This window comes from Dermacentor albipictus, chromosome 6 (genome assembly GCF_038994185.2).
Source record: "Dermacentor albipictus isolate Rhodes 1998 colony chromosome 6, USDA_Dalb.pri_finalv2, whole genome shotgun sequence".
NCBI classification, from domain to species: Eukaryota; Metazoa; Arthropoda; class Arachnida; order Ixodida; family Ixodidae; genus Dermacentor; species Dermacentor albipictus.
Window position 1 is genome coordinate 134,118,769 of NC_091826.1, and position 24,868 is coordinate 134,143,636.

The window sequence follows — 24,868 nt, forward strand, 5'->3', positions numbered from 1 at the left end:
CGTTGCACAAATAAAACTTCTTTTACAAGGAAGGTGTTTCTATTTCACAAAAAAAGGGTCTCGAACAGTAGTTGCAACACTCTCTATCATGTTTCACGATCATTAAGCATACTTTACCATATTAACCAAAATTAAATGTCAACACCACTTTTAATGCAACAAATGTTATGTTTCTATAGGTTAGCAAAAAACTTTCTATTCAACGCACTTTCAAACCACGGGAAACCACTCGGAAAACGACTTTATCATTGTAAGAATGAAAATAACGTTTTAAAAAAGAACGCAGGAGAGCCTGCGAGAATTTATTGGGTCGTTGTATGTGTCTTTTATTTTTCTTCTGTATTTAGCGCTTCATCTACCTATTCGCTCGAATTTCAGGAAGCATTCGGTTCTGAATTTTCTTGTTTTATTTTAAATCCGTATGACGCACTTGCCAAACAATAGACATTGGAAACGGTGATCTAAGCAAAGGTTGTGGTGTGGCTTAGCTAGACGATAGCACTAAGTCTCATCGCTGGACCAACCTCGCCCACGAAATGTGCTCGCTAGTCATGGCAGGAGTCGAGAAAGGAAGGGCTACATTAGCCGACAGACATGCAGGGGCGACTTGTGTCATTTGGTGGAAGTAATCAAGTATAATTAAAAGGACCTTGCGAAGGTCAGCTCTGCAGCGAAACACTACGTAAGTTTGTTTTCCCTAGAAAATCTGTCCAACTTCCGATCAGACGTCTCAGGCCGTATTTTGCTGCAATTACGCTAAAGTAGTGCATGTATTACCACACTGAAGTGACCACCGAGGTTCCGCAGAATCACATCAAGCGTCTTCCGTGATACTCTTAACGAGCTGGTCAGCAACAAAATTGGAATGCCTGTGGCCAACGGAGCGGACGACCGAACACAAGCGCGCGCTGGACAGCCAAACACACCATTACAGCGCAGAAAAAGTAGCTGAAGGCCAAATGCCATCGTCGAAAAAGGGCCGACAAATCATTACGAGTGCGTCGTGACAACGGAACAGCATTGACCAACGCCGCACACACTCCTGTACACAATGATGACTAGCAGACGACGCCTGGAGCAAGCCACACTAAGCGCGGTGACAACAGTGACTCCACTCAATTTCGCAGGAAATATTGGACTGGAACACTCCGCGCATACCATTCTACAAACGTGCAGACTCACAATTCAAGAACTCGAGTGGAACAGGTCGGCCGTTGAAGGGGAAGGTGGCCGTTTACTTTAGGTCGCGAAGGTGGCTGCAAGAGCGGCCAGCTGGTTGATGAACTCAGCATCATCCCCTTCCTCTTTTCCCGCTTGGGACCACTAGCACGTTCACCGGTCTTCGTTTTCCTCACGCGTGACAGTATAATAAACTTCTTTCTCCATGTATATAAATATTGCTGCGGAACAGTATTTGCGATCACGAAGAGGCGAGCAGTGTGAAGACGACGACGACGATTAGAGACTAGCGCGGGCTGTTGCCTCTTTGCCAAGTGTGGCGTATTTTCTTATAAATATACATGTATATAGCTTTTCTTCTGCGTCTTCCTGCGTAAAATATCTGGTGGAGGTAGACGTTCCCTGTACCTCGTGACGGAGCTTCGCAGTGGACGGTACGTCGAGCCTTCCTTCATGGCTCCCGGTGACGACAACTCGACTCCGCCGGCTCCGACACCTGCTGTCACTTCAACGACCTATATCACTCTTTCCGCTCGCCGTGATGCTGCCGTATTCTCGGGCAAAGATGGGGAAGACGTCGATCACTGGATCAGCCTGTACGAACACGTCCGCCGCAATAACCGGTGGGACCCTACTATTATGCTCGCCAACGTAGTCTTTTACCTCGGTGGCACACCTCGAGTTTGGAATCGCACGCACGAAGATGAGCTCACCAGTTGGGATTTACTTAAGACACAGCTTGGGGACTTGTTCGGCAACCCCTACGGTCACCAACTTGCCGCGCAGAAGGCGCTTTCCGGCCGTGTGCAGACGTCAACAGAGCCCTATGTCGCGTACATTCAGGACGTTTTGGCTCTGTGCCGCAAAGTGGACGCACACATGACTGAGTCATACAAGGTTTCCCACATCCTCAAAGGCATTGCTGATGACGCCTTCAATTTGCTCGTTTGTAACAACGTGGCGATGGCGGATGCAGTTATAAAAGAGTGCCGCCACCTGGAACTCGCTAAAAGCCGACGTATTGACCATCAGTTTGCCCGTCTGCCAAACACCCCAGCGACATCTTCCTGTGCCGAAGCTCCTCGTCCCAACAACACTGCCGATGTTACCAGGATCGTCAGGCGTGAGATCGAGGCCACCTATCCGGATGCCTTCGACTCCAGCCTCACCAACGCATCTGCAGTCACGGTTTCCCGGATCCAGGCAGTTGTCCGCCAGGAGTTCGAAACGTGGGTCTTCACACCATCTGCTCGGCCCATCGCCCTGATACCCGCCCGGCTTCTTCGATTCCGCACCGTCCCGCATCTTCTTACCCACCACGTTTCCGCAACCCATCTGAATGGCGCACTGCTGACGATTAGCCCATTTGTTTTCACTGCCATCGAATCAGGCACATTTCTCGGCACTGTCGCAGTCGTTGGAGTTCCCTGACCACGGTCACGCCCGCCTTGACCTGCCTGTTCTGGATCCCGCTGAACCACACCCCATTGGCTTCAGTTCCGTCGACTTCGTTCGCTTGCCACCTTCGGCACTGACTTACGTTGACTTATTGTCATCCCCACCAGTCCCCGACGGTCACTATATCGCGGCTCCTATGCAAGACGTCCTCCTTACAAACGGGATCACAGTACCTCATACAGTTTTATCTATTACGGCGAATTGCGTCTGGCTGCCAGTGGTCAATTTTGGCTTTACGACACAAGTGCTGCCACGCGGGATGTCTCAGGCCCAGCTTTGCTCATTCACGGATCGCTCAGTAGCATCCATTGCAGTAGACGACAATTCAACCGATCCTCCTCTACAATCGCAGTCGGCAAGTTGTACCATCGCCGACTTACAGAAAATGACTTCGCCCGACTTGCCGTCCGAGCACGCTCGTGGGCTCTACCATGGTCTGTTTTCCTACAACGACATTTGTTACTTTAACGATCATCCTTTAGCCCAAACTACAGCAGTTAAACATCGCATTAATACCGGCGATGTCCCTCCTATTCATCGCCGTCCGTATCGAGTGTCACCGGCGGAGCGTCAAGTCATTCACGCAGAAGTTCGCAAAATGCTTGCCAAGAACATCATTGAACCGTCATGTAATCCATGGACGTCACCTGTTGTACTGGTCAAAAAGAAAAATGGCTCATGGCGCTTTTGCGTGGATTATCCGCCCCTTAACAGGGTTACCAAAAAGGACGTGTATCCCCTACCTCGGATTGATGACGCCCTTGACTGCCTCCATGGTGCTCACTATTTCTCCTTTATTGACCTTCGCTCCGGCTACTGGCAGATTGCCGTGGACGATCTCGAATGCGAGAAGACTGCTTTTGTAACACCCGACGGTCTTTATCAATTCAAAGTGATGCTGTTCGATCTATGTAAAGCCCCTGCCACTTTTGAAAGCACGATGGAATCCCTTCTTCACGGTTTCAAATGGTCCACGTGCCTGTGCTACTTGGATGACGTTATAGTATGCTCCCCAACCTTCGCTGCACACCTCGAGCGCATCTCAGCAGTTCTGAACGTTTTTCGTCGAGCCGGTCTGCAACTGAACGCATCGAAGTGGCAATTCGGCCGTCGCCAGATTACCGTCATAGGACATGTCGTTGACGCGAACGGAGTGCAGCCGGACCCAGGCAAGATCCATGCTGGTACGCACTTCCCTGTTCCGAAGTTTGTCAAGGATGCGCTCAGCTTCATTGGCCTTCGTTCGTACTTCCACCATTTCGTGAAAAATTTGGCCGCCATAGCACGACCACTAACCGAGCTTTTGAAGAAAGACGCCCCTTTCCAGTTGGGCGATAACGAGACCTCTGCATTCTTGTATCTAATCGACCTTCTCACAACGCCTCCCACTCTGGCCCATTTCAATCCTTCTGCGCCTACCGAAGTCCGTACTGACGCCAGCGGTCACGGAATTGGCGCAGTACTGGCAAAACGCTAGCGTGGCCACGACCGTGTTATCGCTTACGCCAGCAGGCTCCTCTCACCCTCGGAGCGCAACTATTCCATCACTGAGCGTGTCTGGCCCTAGTTTGGGCGGTTGCGAAATTCCGCCCATACTTATATGGCCGACCCTTTTCCGTTGTCACAGATTATCACGCGCTTTGCTGGTTATGCTCACTGAAAGATCCTACAGGACGACTTAGTCGCTGGGCCTTGCGCCTCCAAGAATATTCGTATAGTGTCACCCATAAGTCTGGCCGACTACACAAGGATGCTGACTACCCATCTCGCTACCCGGTAGACGAGCCTGATGACGCCGACAGTACTAGCGCCAACGGCATTTTCTCTGTGTCTGCCTTCGCTAACATCGCTGATGAGCAGTACCGAGGCCTATCGCTGCGAGCACTCATCGAGCGTCTGCGCTTTACACCTACCGACGCATCCGTTCGCCGATATGTCCTTCAGGGCGGCATTCTGTACCGACAGAACTGCCTCCCTGGCGGATGTGATCGTCTTCTTGTCGTGCGAAAACATCTACGGCAGACTGTGCTCTTTGAGATGCATGACGCACCCACTACAGGACATCTTGGGGTAACCCGCACGTACGACCGCGTCCGCCGCCGCTTCTATTGGCCTGTTCCCTGCAGGGGCGTTTGCGTAAGCAGGCGTTTGGTGAGTTGCGACACCACGTACCTGAGCACACGTGTTGGACCCTCCCGCGTGTAGCCGTGCGCGGCTTAGCCGTGTCTGGGGAAAGGGGGATCCTGGAGGTTGAGCCGATGCTGGGTGTTTGGACCTCTAAGGCCCCCCGGCGGAGGCAACGCACCTCTTCGGCCTCTGCTTCACATAGACGGCATCCCCGGACTGACCCACCCGGGGGAAATCGGTAGTGGCCTCTTCCTGTCTCTCTCTTCTCAGACCTTCGTCTTTCTCCTACTTTACACCTTTCCTGTCTCCTTCTTTCTGCTATTTACTTCCTTCTTCTTGGCGGCAAGGGTTAACCCTGTGTGGCTATCCAATCTTGGATACACCATATTTGGTAATAGTGGCGGCGTACGACTGGCGTCGTGCAGACTTGCATGCAAGCTCTGCCGCGTCCCCTCGTTGGGCTCCGTGGTGGGCGGTCGGTGCTGTTGCCGAATTTTTATGTATTTCATGGAAACTTCTTTCCCGAAACTTAAATCTCTGACGGAAGTTTTCGGTCCCGGATATAAAGCAACGAAAATGACTAGCGGTGATCTTCTCCTAGAGCTCCGCGATCAGAAACAATATGAAAAACTGTCCAAGCTTGTACCTTTTGGGGGTGTTCCAGTCACAGTGACCCCACACCGTACAATGAAAACTACCCGTGGTGTTGTATCGGATGCTGATCTGCTTGAATTGTCTGAAGCTGAACATCTAGAGGGCTGGAACGATCAGAACGTGATCAATGTTAAGAGAATTAAAATAAGACGTGACGGAAAAGAAATCAATACGATGCACCTAATACTTACATTTGGCTCAAGCAACCTACCCGACACTATCGAGACAGGATATGTGAAAATCCGAGTGAGACCGCACATCCCAAATCCCCTACGATGCTTTAAGTGCCAGCGATTCGGCGACAGCTCACAGAACTGCCGAGGCCGCCAGACCTGCGCGAAGTGCAGTGCCATGTCATGTCATGTCAAAACTCTCTCCACTGTGTGAACTGCGATGGGGAGCACGCCGCGTACTCGCGGTCCTGCCCATCCTGCAAAAAAGTAAGGAAATTGTGACAATTAAAGTTAAGGAAAATATATCGTTCAAAGAGGCACGCAGGTGGGTAGCATACCTGCCAAAGGAAAGCTTTGTCGGAGTGGCGCGTCAGGGGGCAGTGTCACAACGGCCTCCGGCGGCTGCCCGTCCCACACGCAGTGAGTCGGCAGTTACGCCATCTGCCCCCACGGTGGTTGCAGCTAGCTCTGCTCCGCCAACCGAGCAGAAGGGACCATCCACCCCGAAGGTGGGCGCAGCCGAGGCTGCCCCAACGTCCCCTGCCCCTTTTAGCGCCGGCAACAGCCGGCGCAGCCAAATCCCTCAGGGAGCCCCATCGACCTCCGGGCTGGTGGGCGCAGGGGTCTTGCCCTCCAAGGCGGGACCCTCTCTAGTAACCTCTCGCTCGCAAGAGCACGTGTCCGGAAACTCGCTAGAGGCAATGGACACTACACCTGTTCTGAAGGCGCACCAAACGCCTAAGGAGCGACGAGGCTCCCTCGAACGCTCCAGAAAGGGCGAGACCCCGGTTACAGGGCCTTGAAATTACTCTGTAATCTAATCTTTGAAATCTCTCTAATTATTACCTGTTTCCGTACACACAGCACCTATTTCTTTCCAATATGGATACACAGATAATTCAGGAGAACGTCAGAGGTCTCCTTAAAACCTTGACGCTGTTCAAGAACTAATCCACAAACACAATCCCAAAGTGCTGTGTTTAAAAGAAACAAACTTAAAATCCAAACACACAAACTTTCTCCGACTGTATATAACTTTTCGCAAAGATCGCGATGATGCTGTCGCATCATCGGGCGTTGTTGCCATTGCTATCCATAAGAGCATTGCATGTCAACTTTTATAGCTACAAACACCTCTCGAAGCAGTGGCGGTTCGAGCTGTACTCCTAAACAAACTCATCACCATTAGCTCTCTTTACATACCCCCACATTACAAGTTAACGAAGCATGAATTTCAATCCGTTATTGACCAATTGCCAGAACCTTACATTGTTCTTGGCGATTTCAATGCGCACAGCTCCCTGTGGGGCGACTCTCGTATAGATGCGCAAGTGCGTCTTGTGGAACAGTTCCTTTTCTCTTCTGCGTGCCTTCTGAATAAGAAGAAACCCACATATTACTGTCTTGCAAACAATACCTTTCCTTCAATTGATCTGAGCTTAGTTTCTCCGTCCATACTGCCTGAACTAGAGAGGGAAGCTACGAGCGGTCCTTACGGAAGCGACCACTTCCCCGTACTATTAAGAACACTTAAAGAAGATGAATATCCACCACAGGCTCCTAGGTGGAAGACAGAGACGGCAGACTCGGAGAAATTCCGAAACCTAACTAGTATATCATGGAATGACATGTCCTCGCTAGGAATCGATGCTGTCGTGGAATATTTTACAGCCTTCATAATAGACGCCGCAACTAAATGTGTATCACAAGTAAATGGTTTGGCATGCAAACGGCGTGTCCCGTGGTGGAACGACGATTGTAGGATCGCTCGTAAGAAACAAAACAAAGCGTGGGGGATGCTACGTGCCTCCCCCACTGCGGAGAATCTTATCAAATTAAAAAAAACTTAAATCCCAAGGCAGGCGAACCCGCCGACAAGCCAGAAGAGAGAGTTGGCAGAAGTCTTTATCTGGTATCAACTCCTATGCAGTTGAGGCGAAAGTCTGGAACAGGGTTATTAGGATAAAAGGGCGACAAACATATTCACTTCCTCTGGTGAACACACAAGGTGAAACACTGAAAGATCAGGCAGACACACTTGCAGAACACTTTGAGAGCGTGTCGAGTTCAAACCATTATTCGCAATCCTTTTTGAAATACAAACAAATAGAAGAATGTAAGCCAATAATACAAAAACCCAGACAGAATGAACCTTATAACCGGCCGTTCAGCATTGCAGAGTTGACAGCTGCTTTGACCACATGCAAAAGCTCTGCACCGGGACCTGATAGAGTCATGTACGAAATGGTCAGAAACTTACACACTGACACCAAACTTACACTACTCACGCTTTTAAACGCTATTTGGGCTACGGGATACCTCCCATGCACATGGAAGGAACTGATTGTGGTCCCTGTTCTTAAGCAGGGTAAAGACCGTTTCTTGGCGGCAAGTTGCCGTCCGATAGCTCTTACAAATTGTCTTTGTAAGCTTTTTGAAAAAATGGGTAACCGCAGACTTGCACATTTCTTTGAACTCAACAATATCCTCGATCCCTTTCAGTGTGGCTTCAGACAAGGGCGGTCCACAACCGATCACCTTGTGCGCATTGAGGGAAACATTCGCGACGCCTTTCTACATAAGCAATATTTCCCATCCGTATTCCTCGATATGGAAAAGGCGTACGACACTACGTGGCGCTATGGAATCTTGAGAGACTTGTCGGGAATTGGCATCCGTGGCATTATGCTTGTCCTAATAGAAAGCTATTTGTCCAGCCGTACATTCCGCGTGAAAGTTGGCAATGTATTGTCGCGACCTTTTATACAGGAATTTGGTGTACCTCAAGGGGGTGTACTTAGCTGCACGCTCTTCATCGTGAAAATGAACACCCTTCGTGCTTCATTACCGCCAGCCATTTTTTATTCTGTTTACGTAGACGACATACAGATAGGTTTCAAATCCTGCAACCTTACTGTATGTGAGACGCAAGTTCAACAGGGCTTGAACAAAGTGTCCAAATGGGCAGAAGGAAACGGATTTAAAGTTAACCCCAACAAAAGTTCTTGTGTGCTTTTCACAAGAAAGAGAGGGCTCATTGCAGAACCCAGTATCGAAATGTATGGTCAGCGAGTTCCTGTGAACAAAGAACACAAGTTCTTAGGCATCATACTTGATTCGAAATTGACGTTTATTTCACACATAAAGTACCTCAAGGTCAAATGCTTAAAAACAACGAACTTACTTAAAGTGTTATCCCACACAACATGGGGCAGCGACAGGAAATGTTTAATGAATCGTTACAAGACCCTCATCCGATCACGGTTGGAATATGGTGCCGTGATCTATCATTCTGTAGCCCCGAGCGCGCTAAAGATGCTAGATCCGGTCCACCATCTAGGAGTGCGACTGGCCACTGGAGCTTTCAGAACAAGTCCTATTGAAAGCTTATATGCAGAATCAAATGAGTGGTCACTCCTTCTGCAGAGAACTTACATCAGCCAAACATATTTTTTGAAAGTCCACTCCAATCCTCAGCATCCGTGTTTTAATACCATTAACGATACGACATATGCTACACTCTTTCATAATCGTCCCTCCGTAAGAAAGCCTTTCTCGCTGCGTGTGAGGGAGCTTAGTGACAAAAATGCGTGTCCCAATCCTCGAGCTTCGCCCAATGCATCCAGCCAAGCTGCTGCCTCCTTGGGAGTGGCAGCTGATACAATGCGATATATCCTTCATGCAAGTTACAAAACACGCTCCAGGGATTGAAATCCAAATGCATTTCCGGGAACTCCAGCACAAATACTCCTGCACGGAGTTTTACACAGACGCATCGAAGTCACACGACGGGGTGTCCTGTGCAGCCGTCGGTTCATCCTTCTCGGAAACCGATGTACTGCATCCGGAAACTAGTATCTTTACGGCTGAGGCTTACACACTGCTGACGGTCGCAAAGCATATAAATAAATCAAAACTCCAGAAATCAGTTATATATACGGACTCCCTTAGTGTTATGAATACTTTGATGTCTTTCTGTAGCCACAAAAATCCGGTAATTAATGAACTCTACTCCGTACTGTGTAAAGCATATATATCTAACCAAGATGTGATTATATGCTGGGTGCCTGGGAATAGGGGCATTGAGGGAAACGTACTAGCAGACCAGATGGCCACATCCATTTCATTGCATGCAGCTAGTACTACTGTTTCGGTGCCTGTCACAGACCTGAAGCCTTTCTTAAGAAGAAAACTGCGAAACCACTGGCAACGTATGTGGGACGCAGAAGTAAATAATAAACTGCACGTAATAAAGCCACAGTTAGGTTCTTGGCCCTCCGTAACAAAATCACGGCGAACAGATGTCCTATTCTGTCGCCTCGTTTGGTACGCATAACTTTCTACTCACTGGAAATGATCCTCCAACCTGTGCTAGATGCGGGGAGAGGCTGACCGTCCTCCACGTCCTCCTGGAGTGTCAGGCAGCCGAATCTGAAAGAAGGAAACATTTTTCCCTAGCATACCGGCAGCACATCCCCCTACATCCCGTAACGCTACTCGGCCCAGAACATTTATTTGACACCAACGCAGTCCTAAGTTTTCTGAAAGATGCTGTCTTGCATGTATTTAGACCCACATGTTCGTAGCGGGTCCTTTCTTCAGAGGATGCCGCTGCGATAGCTCTTTAGTATAGCACATGCCTCTAGGCCCTTGTGTTTCAAGGGCTCTGGCGAGGCAGCAGTGCTCCAAGTAATTTTATTATCTTATATATTTTATATTTTGCACCATTCTTCTACGATGGATTTTAATGTTCATAGCATTCGTCATTAGTCATCGCCCTAATTTTATAGCACAAAGATTTTACGCACTTTACAGCGGCTATATTTAGGCCACTTTACAGCCAAGTCACATCTTCGTCACAGAACTCATAATTCCACCGCGAAATCACTAATACTGTCTTGGCGCTCTTTGGCAATATCTGGCCCTTGCGCCACTAAACCACACACATTCATTCATTCTATTGGCCTGGTCTCGCTCGCTCCCTCCGACGCTATCATGCTGCGTGTAATCCCTGCCAGCGTCGGAAGACATCTCAGGTGCTACCTGCCGGTCATCTGCAGCTGATGGAACCGTGTGGAACCGTCCTTTCGTGTTGGATTAGACCTGCTCGGTCCCTTTCCCACGTGCTCCTCTGGGAACAAATGGGTAGCCGTCACAAATGATTACGCCACCCGATACACTATCACGTGGGCTCTCCCTACCAGTTGCGCCACTGACGTGGTGGACTTTCTCTTGCGTGACGTTATCTTGCTTCATGGCGCCCCGCGACAGCTGCTTACTGACCATGGTCGAAACTTCCTCTCGAAAGTTCTCGCCGACATTGTGCGTTTCTGCTCCATTCAACACAAGCTCACAACATCCTCATATACCTCACTCATCCTCATATATCACCTTATACCATCCTCAAACCAATGGCCTGACAGAGCCGTTAAACCGTACTCTTACCGATGCGCTGTCCAAGTACGTTTCGAAGGACCACCACGACTGGGACATTGCCTTTCCTTACGTCATATTTGCGTACTATTTTTCCCGGCATGACACCACCGGATTTTCTCCATTTTATCTTCTGTACAGTCGCGAACCTACCTTGCCCCTAAACACGGAATTTCCTTCTGCTGAGTATGCGCGCGACTCCATCACCCTCACCGACCAAATCACGCCAGCTTGCCCGTGCTCGACTGACGGCCTCACAAACCACTCAGCATTGTCAGTACAACGCCCGCCATCGTGACGTACAGTTTTCGCCTTCTGAGCTCGTGCTCCTGTGGTCGCCCTCTCGTCACGCTGGACTTTCAGAGAAGCTCCTTTCGCGATACACAGGGCCCTACCGCGTGCTGCGCCAGGTGACGCCTGTAACGTACGAAATTGCTCCTTTGGGTTCAGCCTCGTCCTCTCCTCTGGCATCTAGTGATGTCGTGCATGTCAGTAGGCTCAAGGCCTGCTACACTGCTTCCGAGTGCGGCCTTTAGTCGCTCCGGTACGGCACTTTTGCTGCTGGCAGTAGTGCTGCGGAACAGTATTTGCGATCACGAAGAGGCGAGCAGTGTGAAGACGACGACGATTATTAGATGCTAGCGCGGGCTGTTGCTTATTGGCCAAGTGCGGTGTATTTTCTTGTAAATATACTTGTATATAGCTTTTCGTGTGCGTCTTCCTACGTAACAATATATTGCATGTGTGGACGGTGTTAACAGTGAAACTTTAAAAAAGATGTTGAAGTGAAAAAGTATGGATGAGGTAGCCGCCGTTGGTAACTTTAATGCGCTTGTATTCGTATTGTCAGGATTGTCAGAAGTAAAGCGTAAGTATAAATTAAAAGCCGTACACGTCCGCACCAACCGTGATGTAGCGAGCTTGTAGCCACAATAAAATTTTAGGGACAGTTGAATTCGGCATCGCCAGAGGGACGGCTCCAGAAAAAAATCCAGAGAAGGCTCGGGCCCCAGAGCCCCCCCGCAATCGTCGCCTATGGTGCCTAGAATGTTACCAGAACTAGCCCATAACTCCTATACGTTCGCGTGTGCGTGTGTTTTTTCGTTTCCCTTCTTTTCTGTAATCTGTATCTCGTTTTCTATGTGTATGCATTTTTCTGTATGTTTGTGTCTCCTCTTACGCTTTTCCCCGTGCAATGTACGAGTATATCTGCGTTCCGGTTAACCTCCCTCATTTATCTCTCTCTACCCGGACTAGTACCCGAATGAACGGCTCAAACTGCGCTGCGGTGATGGCGATGGCGTTAATATCGGCCAGACGAGAAAGAGGGAGGGTTTCGCCCACAAAACTTAAGGCAGGCTTTGTTGCGAAATTTTTAGTTTCGCGTGACAGGGCTCCGCCAATGGCAGGGGAGCTTGGCGTGTAAAACAGGCGCACAACTCTGCCGCCAACAGGGAACCATGTACACTACCTCATAGACACGCTCTCCCTTTGGCTCTTCTAGTGCACGGAAGTGATGCCAGACAGTTTTAGTATAGCGTATAGCAGCAAACGCAAAGACTTAGTGTCTGTTATGCGTCTGCTATGCTATTATCGTCTGCTATGTGGTAACGTATAAATACGACCGCACCACTTGAAATGTGGTGTAGTTCAGCAAAATCAACAGAATTAGCAACCATGGCAATCCTCCTTCGCCTTCGTGACACCGGTTATGCATTGCAATAGGGCGCTCGCAAATCATTTCAAGTAGAGTGAAATGTACTCCATACTGAGAATGTGCCTGTGATTTCCCACAGTAGCAGCAGGCAACACTGGTAGACGAGAACTATGCCCAGTGACATTTGTAACCGCTATTCAATTTATTGTAATGGACCGCCTTCACATGTAGATCTATTATTCATCTGTAAGTGATATTATCTTTGCGGGCAGGAAAAGTTGAGGCCATGAACAATTATACCTGCTACTACTATGGAGATGTCCCGACCTAAATAAAATGATGCTGCCTGCCGCGATTTTATAGGTAAATATGTTTCCAAGCGTAAACATATTTGAGTGTGGTGTCTAGGTTTAATGTATTCATTGTCACTTCAACCGCACTTCAACTGCAGCCACTGAACTAGCGGCATGGCGGGCCGTACCCATTTACATTGTCGACCAGTAAGCTGAGTCTTGGGCCATCTTCACCGAATGAAGAGCGGTCCTGCAGTCCCTTAAGTCGCCACGCGTGCAGGAACAACTCATGATGGACATCAGACGCCTACGCAATAAAGCCTGCGAACGGCGACATACCTTTGTGCTGCAGTGGTTAGCAGCCCACGGCAGAATACAAGGCAACATCCAGGCTGGCCATGCTGCCAAAGCCGGACACGACACTTGTGCAGAAATGGTCCGGATACCATTCTCGGGAAAATATTACGTGACACTGATATCTGCACACGGTTGGCGTGTCAAGCGATGCCTCTGGACTGATGCGAGCTACCATTACGGACACCTGTACAAAAGAGATACATCGTGTGACTTTTACATGCCGCGAGGCCTCAATAGAGAAGACAAACAGTACTTTCACTGCATAAGACTCAACGTTGCCTACGCAAATTACTGCAGGTGTAAGATTCAGCTTGCGGACTCGCCAATATGCTCTGAATGTAACGTACCTAAAGACCTGCAACACGCTCTGTGTGACTGCTGGTGCTGCACGTCAGAGGCGGCACTGCACGTTCAACGGGACGCGAGCTTGGCACTACAGCACATTCTCGGCCCATGGAAACGCATCACCTGTGCGTTATGCGCCACGAGGGCACTGCTGACGTGCTTGCGGTCACGAGCCTTAAAGAAACTTCGTAAATATCGCTATAGTATATATATATATATATATATATATATATATATATATATATATATATATATATATATATATATATATATATATATATATATATATATATATATATGAGTGTGTGTCAAATTATCATCAGGCACCTGAAGTGCACGCGTGATCTGCGATCTGTGTAACGTTTACAGCAAAGCTGCTAAAGGCTTGACCAATAGGTAAATGCGGCGTTGATTAGTACATATATAAAATTGAGTGGAAGCGCCACTAGGCGATCGGAAAACCACAAAGGAATCCACTGATGCATATTTAGTTACAGCAAAAAATATGCGTCGCATGTTTTTGAGAAGGCCTTATTACTGATTCTTTAGTGACTGTCTATTTTTTATTCCGTCTCGAGGTGGTCGATGTTGAAACACGCAAAAAGCTTTCACCTGGCGAGAACGGCGAAATTCTTGTCAAGGGGCCCACCTGCTTCAAAGGGTACCTGGACATGGCTGAAGCTACAGCTGCTGTTTTCGACGAAGAAGGGTTCCTGAAGACAGGTAAGAAAATAATCTAGGACTCTTATGCGGAGTTGACAGACACAGACAGCTAGCCTGCATGCTTCACAGTTTTTACGCACTTTCGAGTGGCAGCGTACGCTGGCAAAATTTGTGCCGAATGCGTGTAGGAGGGTGCCCACAGTTGCAATAGAACGGACAAACATATGCATTTTATTTCGCGCATTACCACTAGAATGTTTCGGGTACCCTTCCGGGTAGTGACCTCACGTGTTAAAGGCTAATAGGGGAGCGAAAGGAAAGTTATTGGTGATTTAGCAGTAAAATCGAGAGAAATGCGATAGGGTTGATGCGCACCTGTTTGAGGTCCCAGAGCCAGCACCTTGACGAAAGTATGGTTCAGGCACTCACTGCACGCACGTCCTGCTTCTTCGATAAGGGAAGTGCACCTGACCGTGGTTGTCCGCAGAGCATGTTCAATATTTTTCAATGAAAGAGGGGGAAAAACAGAGTTCCTCAACTTTTGGCAAAAATGACCAACAATGAACTCAAGGAAGGCGTCCGGGAAATTAGTTGGGATCGCGCAGCCGCTTTAATGGGAATCCAGACATGGGCAACGATACAAGAGGGTGGAAATGCGATAGAAGATGATAATGGATTGAAAGTTTTAGATCTAATGGAGATACAGGAGCTTCGATTACCTACGTGAAGAAACAGTTACAAGTCGCGCAGTAAACCACTGCATTGACCAAACATTTCGCGAGAGCTGTAAATGGAGTATCAGTATTGAGATGACATGAGCGTAGGAGCTTTTCCTATGACGAGCATAGGAAAAGTGTCGTGTGATTCGACACGCCGAATCACACGACACTTTTCCTATGCTTTTGCTAAGACGAGGCAGTAAAATGTTAATCTAGAATAATTAGAAAAGATTCTTGCACTTCCTGGTGATGGTGTGATTACTGTTGCTTTGATATCGTCCACTCAATGACCCGGAACTCTAATATGCTTAGACAATAGAAGATACGGAAGCTGTTAGTGCGTAACTTGCGATTGTTGAAACGGATATGAAAGGGTGTTTCTGTCTGACTGATGTTTTGCGTAGGACCCGCTAAACACTCAGGTGGCTGGACGACGTTAGTACTGTCGCAAGTAAAATTGCAGTTGATTTAAGAAAAGAAAAAAATACGTGTTGTGCTTCTGGAAGTTTTCGACATGGTTATGTGTACACAAAATTTGCAAACCTGTTTATTGCAGAGATTGCGACGGGCAGGAGCAGAGGGTGTAGTGTTACACGAGGTTGCCATATCGTGCAGGTTTAGGGAGCGCCGATATACCGCTCTCGGCATTTCGGTGAAAATGTTTTTGAGGCAATTGGTCGGAATCATTATGTCGAAACCCTTCTTGAGGACGTAGGATACATTCGGAATAGACGCTGAATGAGTTGGGACGAAATTAGCATGCGAGTTGGGCGCGCGTAGCTTGCCGGCGCTGACGAGATCCTTACAGTCGAGGCAGTCGGCGCCGCCTGATTCAACGATTTTTGGATTTTTCTTTTTGTGCAGCTTCGAGGCGGATTTGCGCGCGAGCCGCACCAGCGCAGCCGCGTATGCATGCGGCGCATGGTGCGGTGAGCAGAGGTCACAGCGCTGGCAGCGCACGGTACGCTCGAGGGCGGACTATCGCGTTCGCAGTCGGGCTATCGGCACTGATACCGATGTGGGTTGAAGCTTCCGCGTTATGGCGAAACCACTTCTACTCTGTTCTGCGACGGCGTCTGTCGCATTGGTGCGGTGGTTCACGTTTGAAACACTGCGCATTCATCTTACCTGTGCCACATTTTTTTTCATTTATTGGTACCGCGTCAGGTTGCAGCAAGGTATATCGCCGTGTGCTAGGTTGTGTCCGAGGCGATGACGCACTTATTGTAGTAGGTGTGCTCGCAAGAACGCACGCTCACCCACTGTTGAGCGAATGAACGAGCGGTGTGTGTTCTGGCAACAATGGCGTTGCGCGCTGCAGCGTCACGGCGTTAACGATCTACTACCGTCTTCCTGCAGTTGGGTCGATTGTCGCGGAATACAACTGTGTAGGCTGACAAGTCACTCCTCTCTATGACTGAGCACGTTTGCATCTTCAAGTACGGCTTGTTGATTTACCAGCACTGTGATGGTTAGTTTTTTATACACCTGCCAAGTTAAACATTTATCCTACCATTCATCACAACTCATTATGACTTACATAAAAACGATATGTATGTGTGACAGTCACCTCATGCGGAAATGCTTATCAGATATGTTTTCAAGAGGAGAATGTTTGCACGAAAACAAATAATTCATACTGCTCACATTACCCTTCATTGCGGTTCAATTCACATAATGACGCCATTTCTTGTTCTTGCCAAAAACGTCTCCACATGGTTTTCATCATGGTTTAAACTTCATGATTTAAGAAAAAACTGAGGCTTACGATGGCACACAAGACAGCAATGACCATGCAAGAAGGCCTGGAGCGCTATAGCGTAAAGCTGTTCTAAACTTTTCTATTGCGATTCTGCAATGAGTCTTCCGCGATTGGCCAAATAATTTTAGGGCCACCCCCACTTGGCCAATTTGTCACGAGACGTCACAAAACCGCAAAAACTCATCGCGTCAAAGTTATGTGTAGGCGTTTAAGATGCAATAATATCCCGAACAAAACTGAGTTTTTTCTGAATAGCCGGAAACTTCACCGTTCAGAATGGAATAAAAGATGGCCGTCCACCAATCGCTCAGGCACTGGCTACTCGGAACCGTCGGAGAGCATGGATTTATTTGCGTATAAGAAAAATTTTTGCGTGGCAGATAAACGTTATCGAGGCCTTTCGACACGTGTGCCACATTGCTCTACCAACTCCTCTTTGCGGAGCATGCGTGTTAGCGGCATTCTAAACTTTCCGTTGCACGCCGCCATGATTTTCGACCAGCCACCGCAAGTTAAGTAAGGGGAAGCCGACCAATCGCAGATGTTGGCCCACCCACCATATTCATCCGGTTATCTATTCTTCACTGCGCTGGCTCAGCCCCATGAAAACCCTCTCCACTTGAGCGTGCTCCTAGCCTCTTGTCAGCCAATTAGATAATAAAAAGGCTGCTCAATGTAGGCAATGTTATTCGTTTTGAAAGCAAACAAAACTTACCTCCTATAAACGAGGAGAGCGTTCAATTAGGCAGTTCCCGCAACGCTGCAGGCCACCACCCGATGCTTGCGTCGGCTTTTGACATAAATTTGTTTGCAGAAAAGAGTTATAAAATATATTGGAATATTTTACATCATAGGGCCCCTGAGTAGTCACTCTGCTTCACCTTCACTACTTAGTCATTATCTCATTCAGCATTTAAACAATTACGGCCAATGGTGAAACTGCATACTGGGATGTTCCTTTTATAAGCAATGGTAGCCATCAAGGATGATTGCCTTGACACCCTTTGATGCTGTGAGAACGAACCATGCGTGTGCTCTGTTCATATTATTTTGCTTGATCAGAAAAAGACTTGCGCAGCATACAGCAAGCCCGTTAGCTATTGCAATATCTACCCAAGATGTGTGATTGAGTTGGGCATGGACTGAATGTCGTTCGTGCAGTGACAACCTAGCTAGCCACAAGAAAACAATGAAAAGTGAATAGGACAACGTAAATAGGTGCACAGTAATTATATCTCGTCTCAAAGCAAACCAAGAATATTCAGGGATAAAGCTTTGCAATTAGAGCAATGATCTCACGTGCAAAAGGGTTTATCGAGTAATTGTTTTTGTGTTTACGTTTGTTAATAACTAACTCCTAAAACAGGTAGACCAGGCCCATGAAATCAAGCCCATGAAATCAAACGCAGGCTCATATGGTGCAAGATACAAGCAAGACAGAACACTAAGACATACCTTCTGTAGCACCCATGCCAGCATGAAGCAGCTAGCTTGTAGGCAATGAATGTTTGTTCATTGTTTCTGGGAAACCGGCCGCAACCTCTAATGAAAGAACTGGATGTTTGCATTGTAGAAATTAGTTAATTATTGCCATGTACAGGGCAGCACAAGAAGGTAAGGAAGCATTTGTTTCCATTTTTTATTGTGCTAAAGAAAGGCGTGTTTCTTCGATGGAGCTCTGCAACGACTGCAAAACTGTCCTGTGGAAACCTGCGATGTGTACGTGTTCTAATATTGTACAATCTCTCAATAAGTAGGCAGACAAATGCGGATAACCCCACAAGCACTGCGAAGCGCAACGCAGAAATTTGCATTTAGGAAGCCACATGGACTCGGCATTTGTGCTAAACAAAAAATTGTTCAAAAAGAAATCGTATCGGATACTCATTCAATACAAATCCATATGTCACGAGTAATCTTTCATTCGTTCTCGTATTGCTTACAATTGCACAAGCCTTACTGCAGCATCTTCTGTGATGTAAAATATTCTTTGAAATCATAGCTACTTGTTGAATACATTGACGTGTATTTTTGGCCCCCGGCTCTACTGTATCCTTGCGCGCATGGCACAATAACATGGCTATGCACAACCACCTCTTTCCATTCCTCTTAGATGAAGGCGGTGTTTATTGTTTACGAAGATGTGCTTGAAAGCATAACTGTTTATTATTATTTAGGCCTCTGAAACGTGAATGTTAAATATCGTTGGTAAGACATTTCCTCGGCCGTAACCCGCCATGATATTTTAACCAAGCAATGATGGTAATATATGCTCAAGCCATGCCATTAGTACAAGTGATGGGCTGCTTCCTCTAAGAGTCTCACTGCCACTGTTCCCATTTCGCAAACACTCAGACATGTCCAAGTTCACTTCGCAGCCTGTGTTGCAACACAACAAATATACCACTTTAGTAAACAGCCCAGATATCGTTGTTTTAATCACTAGACATACAAACTAGTACGTGGCATGTAGTCATATGATATGCTGTTTGTAGGCTAGGGGAATTTGACAAATAATTTTTCTCCCCCTTACAACTTGAGCTGATGGGGTCTTATTTATATTAAGCAATAATCTCACTCAATACACTGCTGTGAATATGATAGCAGACTTGACAGTAGCACTGCACACGTACCCTCAGACCACATTGTAGATATGCATCGTTAGATACTACGGCAGGCCATTCGCTCATGGAGATACCATTTTGCTCGTTGGCGTTATCTATAGAGCCACCAGAAGCCCTGTTGAGTTTTTGTATGTGCTCGACGAGCATTTAAATAACATAAGGAATGCCAGAAGTAGAATTATTTTAAGAGGGGATTTTAATTTATCAGGTGTCGATTGGAATGTGACCATTACGGGGCCAGTGGAAAAGCCTAGCGCTGAAATAATGTTCGAGATTATGCTTAAGCATAACTTTGTTCAGGTAGTTCATGAGCCGACCAGGACACTGGGGCAAAATCAATCTTCGCTGGATTTGTTATTTTTGACTAACGAAACATTTAATTATAATGTCGACATTAAGGAAGGCGTACCAGATCATAAAACAGTAGTAGCAACTTTAACTATAGGAAAGACGCAATTGGAAAAAAATCCCTCTCTATATGTGTATAATTTTCATCGGGCTGACGACACGTCGGTTATCGACTACTTGGAACGGGCTCTTGATAATATGCCGGTTGATACTGACATAAATAGGGTTTGGAGATACTTTGTATCATTTGCTCGCGCCTGTTTAGAAAAATATGTGCCCTAGAAAATCAAGCGCATAAGAAAACCCAGACCATGGGTAACTTGAAACATTATTCATTTGAAGCGGCGACTAAAATCGTGCACGAAGTAGGATGCCGAGGCGATGTGCAGAAATAGCCAGTCTCAATATGCAAGTTAGAAAATAATTAAAAGACGCGAAGGCGGCATTTTTTTGCAACAACACTGGTGGATTACTTGAAAAACTCGCCTAAAAATTCTGGAATTACTTATCTGGTTCCACGTGCGACATTAATGAAATTAAGGTAGACGGAAATGTCAGCACTAAACCAACTTTCGTCGCAGAGGCTTTTAACAGCATGTTTAACTCCGTATTTTTACCTGGCAATAATAGGCCCCCCATAAATGCGAGTGATGGTTTGTTGCTGTGTGAAGATAGAAATGACGTTGTACTTTCTCGAGAAGGCATGCTGGCATTGTTGTTAAAACTGGATACCAAAAAATCTTGTGGCCCCGATGAGATACCCAATGAGTTTTTAAGGCTTTATTGTGAATGGATATCACATTTATTGTCTAGAATTTTTGCAATGTCATTTCGTATCGAAGGTGTGCCAGAATATGGGCTCCTTGCTGGCAATAAGTTATTGGAGGAAAACTATCGGCCAATTCCCGTTACAAGCTCCACGTGTAATATGTTAGAACACATAATATCGAAACGTCTGGTTGAATATATAGGAAATAACTTATTCTACAGAAACCAGCATGGCTTTCGCCAACGTCTGTCAAGTGACGAAGCTTTTTGAGGTGTCATGCTTTCGAGGTTGCAATTAACAACAACGAACAAATTGATGCTATAGCAATTTTTGAAGGCTTTTGACCGGGTGGTTCACACAAAACTTATTGAGAAATTGTATAAACTTGGAGCTAGTACACAAATTGTGAAACGGATCCATACGTACCTTACATATAGAAAGCAATATGTTTAAATATCAGGCGAAACATCATCCTCCTTACCTATTGTATCTGGTGCACCACAGGATTCGGTTTTAGGAACAATTTTGTTTCTATTACATGTAAATGACATTGCTAATGACTTGCATCCTAACATTGATCTGCGTCTATTTGCGGATGATTGCCTTATTTACTGTCGCGTTAACAATGTCCAGGATCAAGTGTTGTTGAACGAATGCGTGCAAAGAATTTGACTGGTGTGTTACGTGGAACATGAAAATTAATTTCGATAAATCAACTTACATCACTGTATCTAACAAGAAAGCCCCGTTGCTTTTTTCTTACAGAATGAATAATAGCCCACTTCAACATGTTAGTAAGCTTAAGTATCTCGGGGTCACAATCAAGCACAATTTGAGTTGGAACGCACACATTGAAAACATTTGTTGTTCTGCTCAACGCAAACTCGGTCTGTTAAGGCGAAAGTTGAAAAGACGCTGCACCCGAGGTAAAGCTCAAGGCGTACAAAAGAGTTGTACGGCCCACACATGAATACTCATGTATAGTCTGGGATCCGCACCAAGTGGGCTTGATAAATAAATTGGAAAAAATTCAAAGAATAGCCACACGGTTTATCTTTAATGCTTATCAAAGGATGCAGTCTGTAACTGCGTTATTATCTCGTGCTGGTTTGCCCGAACTCGCAACGTGCAGAGAAATAGCCAGGTTGAAATTCTTGTACCAAATGTATAACAATAAATTCAATTTGGACTCCAGACTATACTTGCTTCTCCCTGGACGAGTGTCCCCACGTACAGGCCGTCCTCAAGCTGTAATGCCCTATGTGCCGCGCGTTGATGCCTTCAAATTTTCCTTTATTGTAAAAAACTATAGTCGGTTGCAACAAACTTGACGCAGATGTATTTATTGAAATGCACACAACTGAATCATTTGAGCGTAAACTGTCATGTGCTTGCTCAATGCACTGTTTGTTTATTGCAAACTGGTGTTACGTGTTTGTGGGAAATTCTTTTTGCCCCACCCCTGTAACAGCCTACAAGGGCTAACAGTATTGGAAATAAATAAATAAATGAATAAATAAGTAAATAAATAAAACTTAACTTTGAAAGTCATCAAGAAATATCTGTTCAATTGTGAGGGTTTTCTGTTTGTGTTATAATTACAATTCACAAGATATATGGCAGACCCGAATACACAAGACAACACAATCAAGTCCTCTCTGAAAAGTTGCTTTTTGCCACTATTATATGCAGCAAAGCGAGACTTCATAAAGCGGAACTGGCTTGGATGCATCTTTGTGCATTGTATAAGGTGCAGAGATGGGCGAGTATATATTTTTTTCGATTATGAACGGAAACAGTATGTGTGGAATAGCCATGTGGCGACGTAAGTCTTTCCAGTAGTAATATTTATTTCCATATAATAAGGTACCATCATTTAACTAACTAGTGCACAAAGAGAGCTAACTATCAGGGACACAACATAAGTTTAGATGCAAGACCACTAATTGTTATAAAAACTACTTGAACAGTCTATCAAGAACTGCAAAGCCTGGTTGCAAACAAGCTTTCATAGAAAGAATGGCTGCTGTACGAATAGCTTTCCCAAACGCAGAGTAAGTGATTGCAAAGCAAAAATCAAAGTTGTGGAGGATGAAAGAAAAAAGCTGCGGAAGCACCTACGTGCCGTAGGCAAATGTAAAAGACCTCGTTGCAAAGAAAACAGCAAAGACTTGTAGCATAAATTATAAAACTGCGAGACGACCATACTGCCAATAACGCTAAATGACAGACAAGCAAGAATGACAGGATGTCATGTAGGTTTCCACCGCGACACCGAAAACAAGCCCTGCCTTACTCCTTTTGTTTCTGCCTTGCTTGGAAATTTTTGTGGTTCTTAACTTTTGATAATTTCTTATACTTTGTTAGCAGATGAATAACAGTAAACTGGCTTTGCCACTCGGTTATTGCTACACATTTCAATAGTATTCAGTATTCAGCAATACCGTATAGTTCATTTTTAATTAGGTATAGTTAGTGCATAGTATTCGGACCTTGGAATATTCTCACTCTCGATGAGGAGGCGTCTCGGTTGACCTGCGTAATCACTCGTTTAAGTTACCAATCATGTGCATACCTATACCCACGCCAAGCAAGCTTATTGCTAGTCCTTTAAGCAATTATAGAATTGAATAACATGCTACCTGCTCTGACTAGTAATAAGAATCTTAAGAGGTTCTTGGCAATAAGATTGAGTTTTTACTGTGTGTAACAAAGTATGCGAATATCTGAGCATAGCAATGACTGCAATTCCATGAATCCCGTAACTGGCCAGAACCGAGCCATCAGATGGAATGGGGCGCAATGTGCTTACGCGTTGTTCCTCAGTGTCACATGAGCTGTGCAGCTTATGTAATGAAGACATAAATATTTTGTTGTGCACATAACTAATCCATATTATTGTGGGCAACTGGATTTCTTTTATCCATACACATCGAGGTAGATGTACGCAGATTAGCAAACGTTGTTCAACTGAACAAATCAGCTGACATCTTCAGAATTTGAAAACATAAAATTTATCTGCTTATGGCATCAGTGTTTATGGCATGGAAGCATTTCATCCGGGCGTGTAACAAATTTATGTGAAAAGAAAATGTAAGGTACAGTCCGAAACAACGTGGTTAACATATAGTGAGTGGATACTCTGGCGGCAACCGGCAGTCACCACAAAGAAATTTTGGTAGGAATTCGTCCTCAATTGCTGATTTCGGTCATGTCGCTAGCACCGGTGTGCAGGAATTTCTGCCCAGAATATTATCACTGCCGCCGATACTGCGACCACCGCTCAAAGGTCCAAAGCACCATGGCACAGATCATACCAACAAACGCAAAGAGGCATAGACGTGTCTTTCTCATGTCCGACGGTGCAGCTGCAAATGACTGGGTTAACGAGTGGGATCTCGGGATGTGCAAAATAAAGATGACCAGGACAACAACTTGGATTATCTAGCATACTACACCTCCAAATGGTGTAGTATGCTAGATAGTATGTAGTATGCTAGATTTCTACCACCGCAACGACCACCCAAGCGACCTAGTGTGAACAAGGCCCGCGACCGGTCATTCTTTGGCACCCGCGTGACACCGGGGAATTCAATGGCACAAGCGGCGTGGACGTCGGTGAATGCAACAATAACTAGTGGGACACGAGGATAATGCTTGCGAATGTCATCTTCTATTTGCGGTACACGGCGCGACTGTGGTTCGAGACGCATGAGCAAGGTTTGACAAGTTGGGATGTCTGTTAGCAGGAATACGCGATCTGCTTGGGAAACCTCTCGGAAGACAACTAGCGGCCAAGAAAGATGTCACAATTCGCGCCGAGGCGTCCACAAAGCTGTACATCTCCTATATTCAGGACGTGTTGGCTCAGTGCCCCAGGGTCGACAAAGACATGCCTCAAGCGGACAAAGGTGGACCCGTGCTAAAAGGCGATACTGTGTAAGAATTGCTCTGCAGTGGAGTCGGTCATCACAGAATGTCGTCGTTTTTACCAGGCAAAATGTCAGCGTATCACTCACCGCTTCAACCGACTTTTCAATACGGCTGCCCCCTCCTCATGCGAAGGTTTACCCGTTCTACGTCCAACGCCCGCTCTAGAAGACGCCACCAGCATCATCTGTTGAGAACTCAAGTCCATGGCACCCGTTAGTCTTCATGACGGTGTGCAAGACAAACTGGCTGCTATTTCACTAATTCAGGCCGTGATTCGCTAAGAGTACGGGAATAGGGGCATTTAACCCTCCATTCAAAATGGCAATGCTGCTCCCGACCCGCTATCCCCAGTCATCACTGCTGCTACCCCGCAA

The 24,868-nt window shown here is 46.4% G+C and overlaps 1 protein-coding gene across 1 annotated transcript in view; it reads left to right on the forward strand.

Moving 5' to 3' along the window:
- The window catches only part of LOC135902274 (uncharacterized), a 245,990-nt gene that overhangs the window by 156,856 nt on the left and 64,266 nt on the right, over positions 1-24,868 (forward strand). Inside the window, exon 9 of the mRNA XM_065432256.2 lies at positions 14,255-14,399. Within this exon, the coding sequence (XP_065288328.1) occupies positions 14,255-14,399 (145 nt within the window). The remainder of the gene's footprint in view (positions 1-14,254; positions 14,400-24,868) is intronic.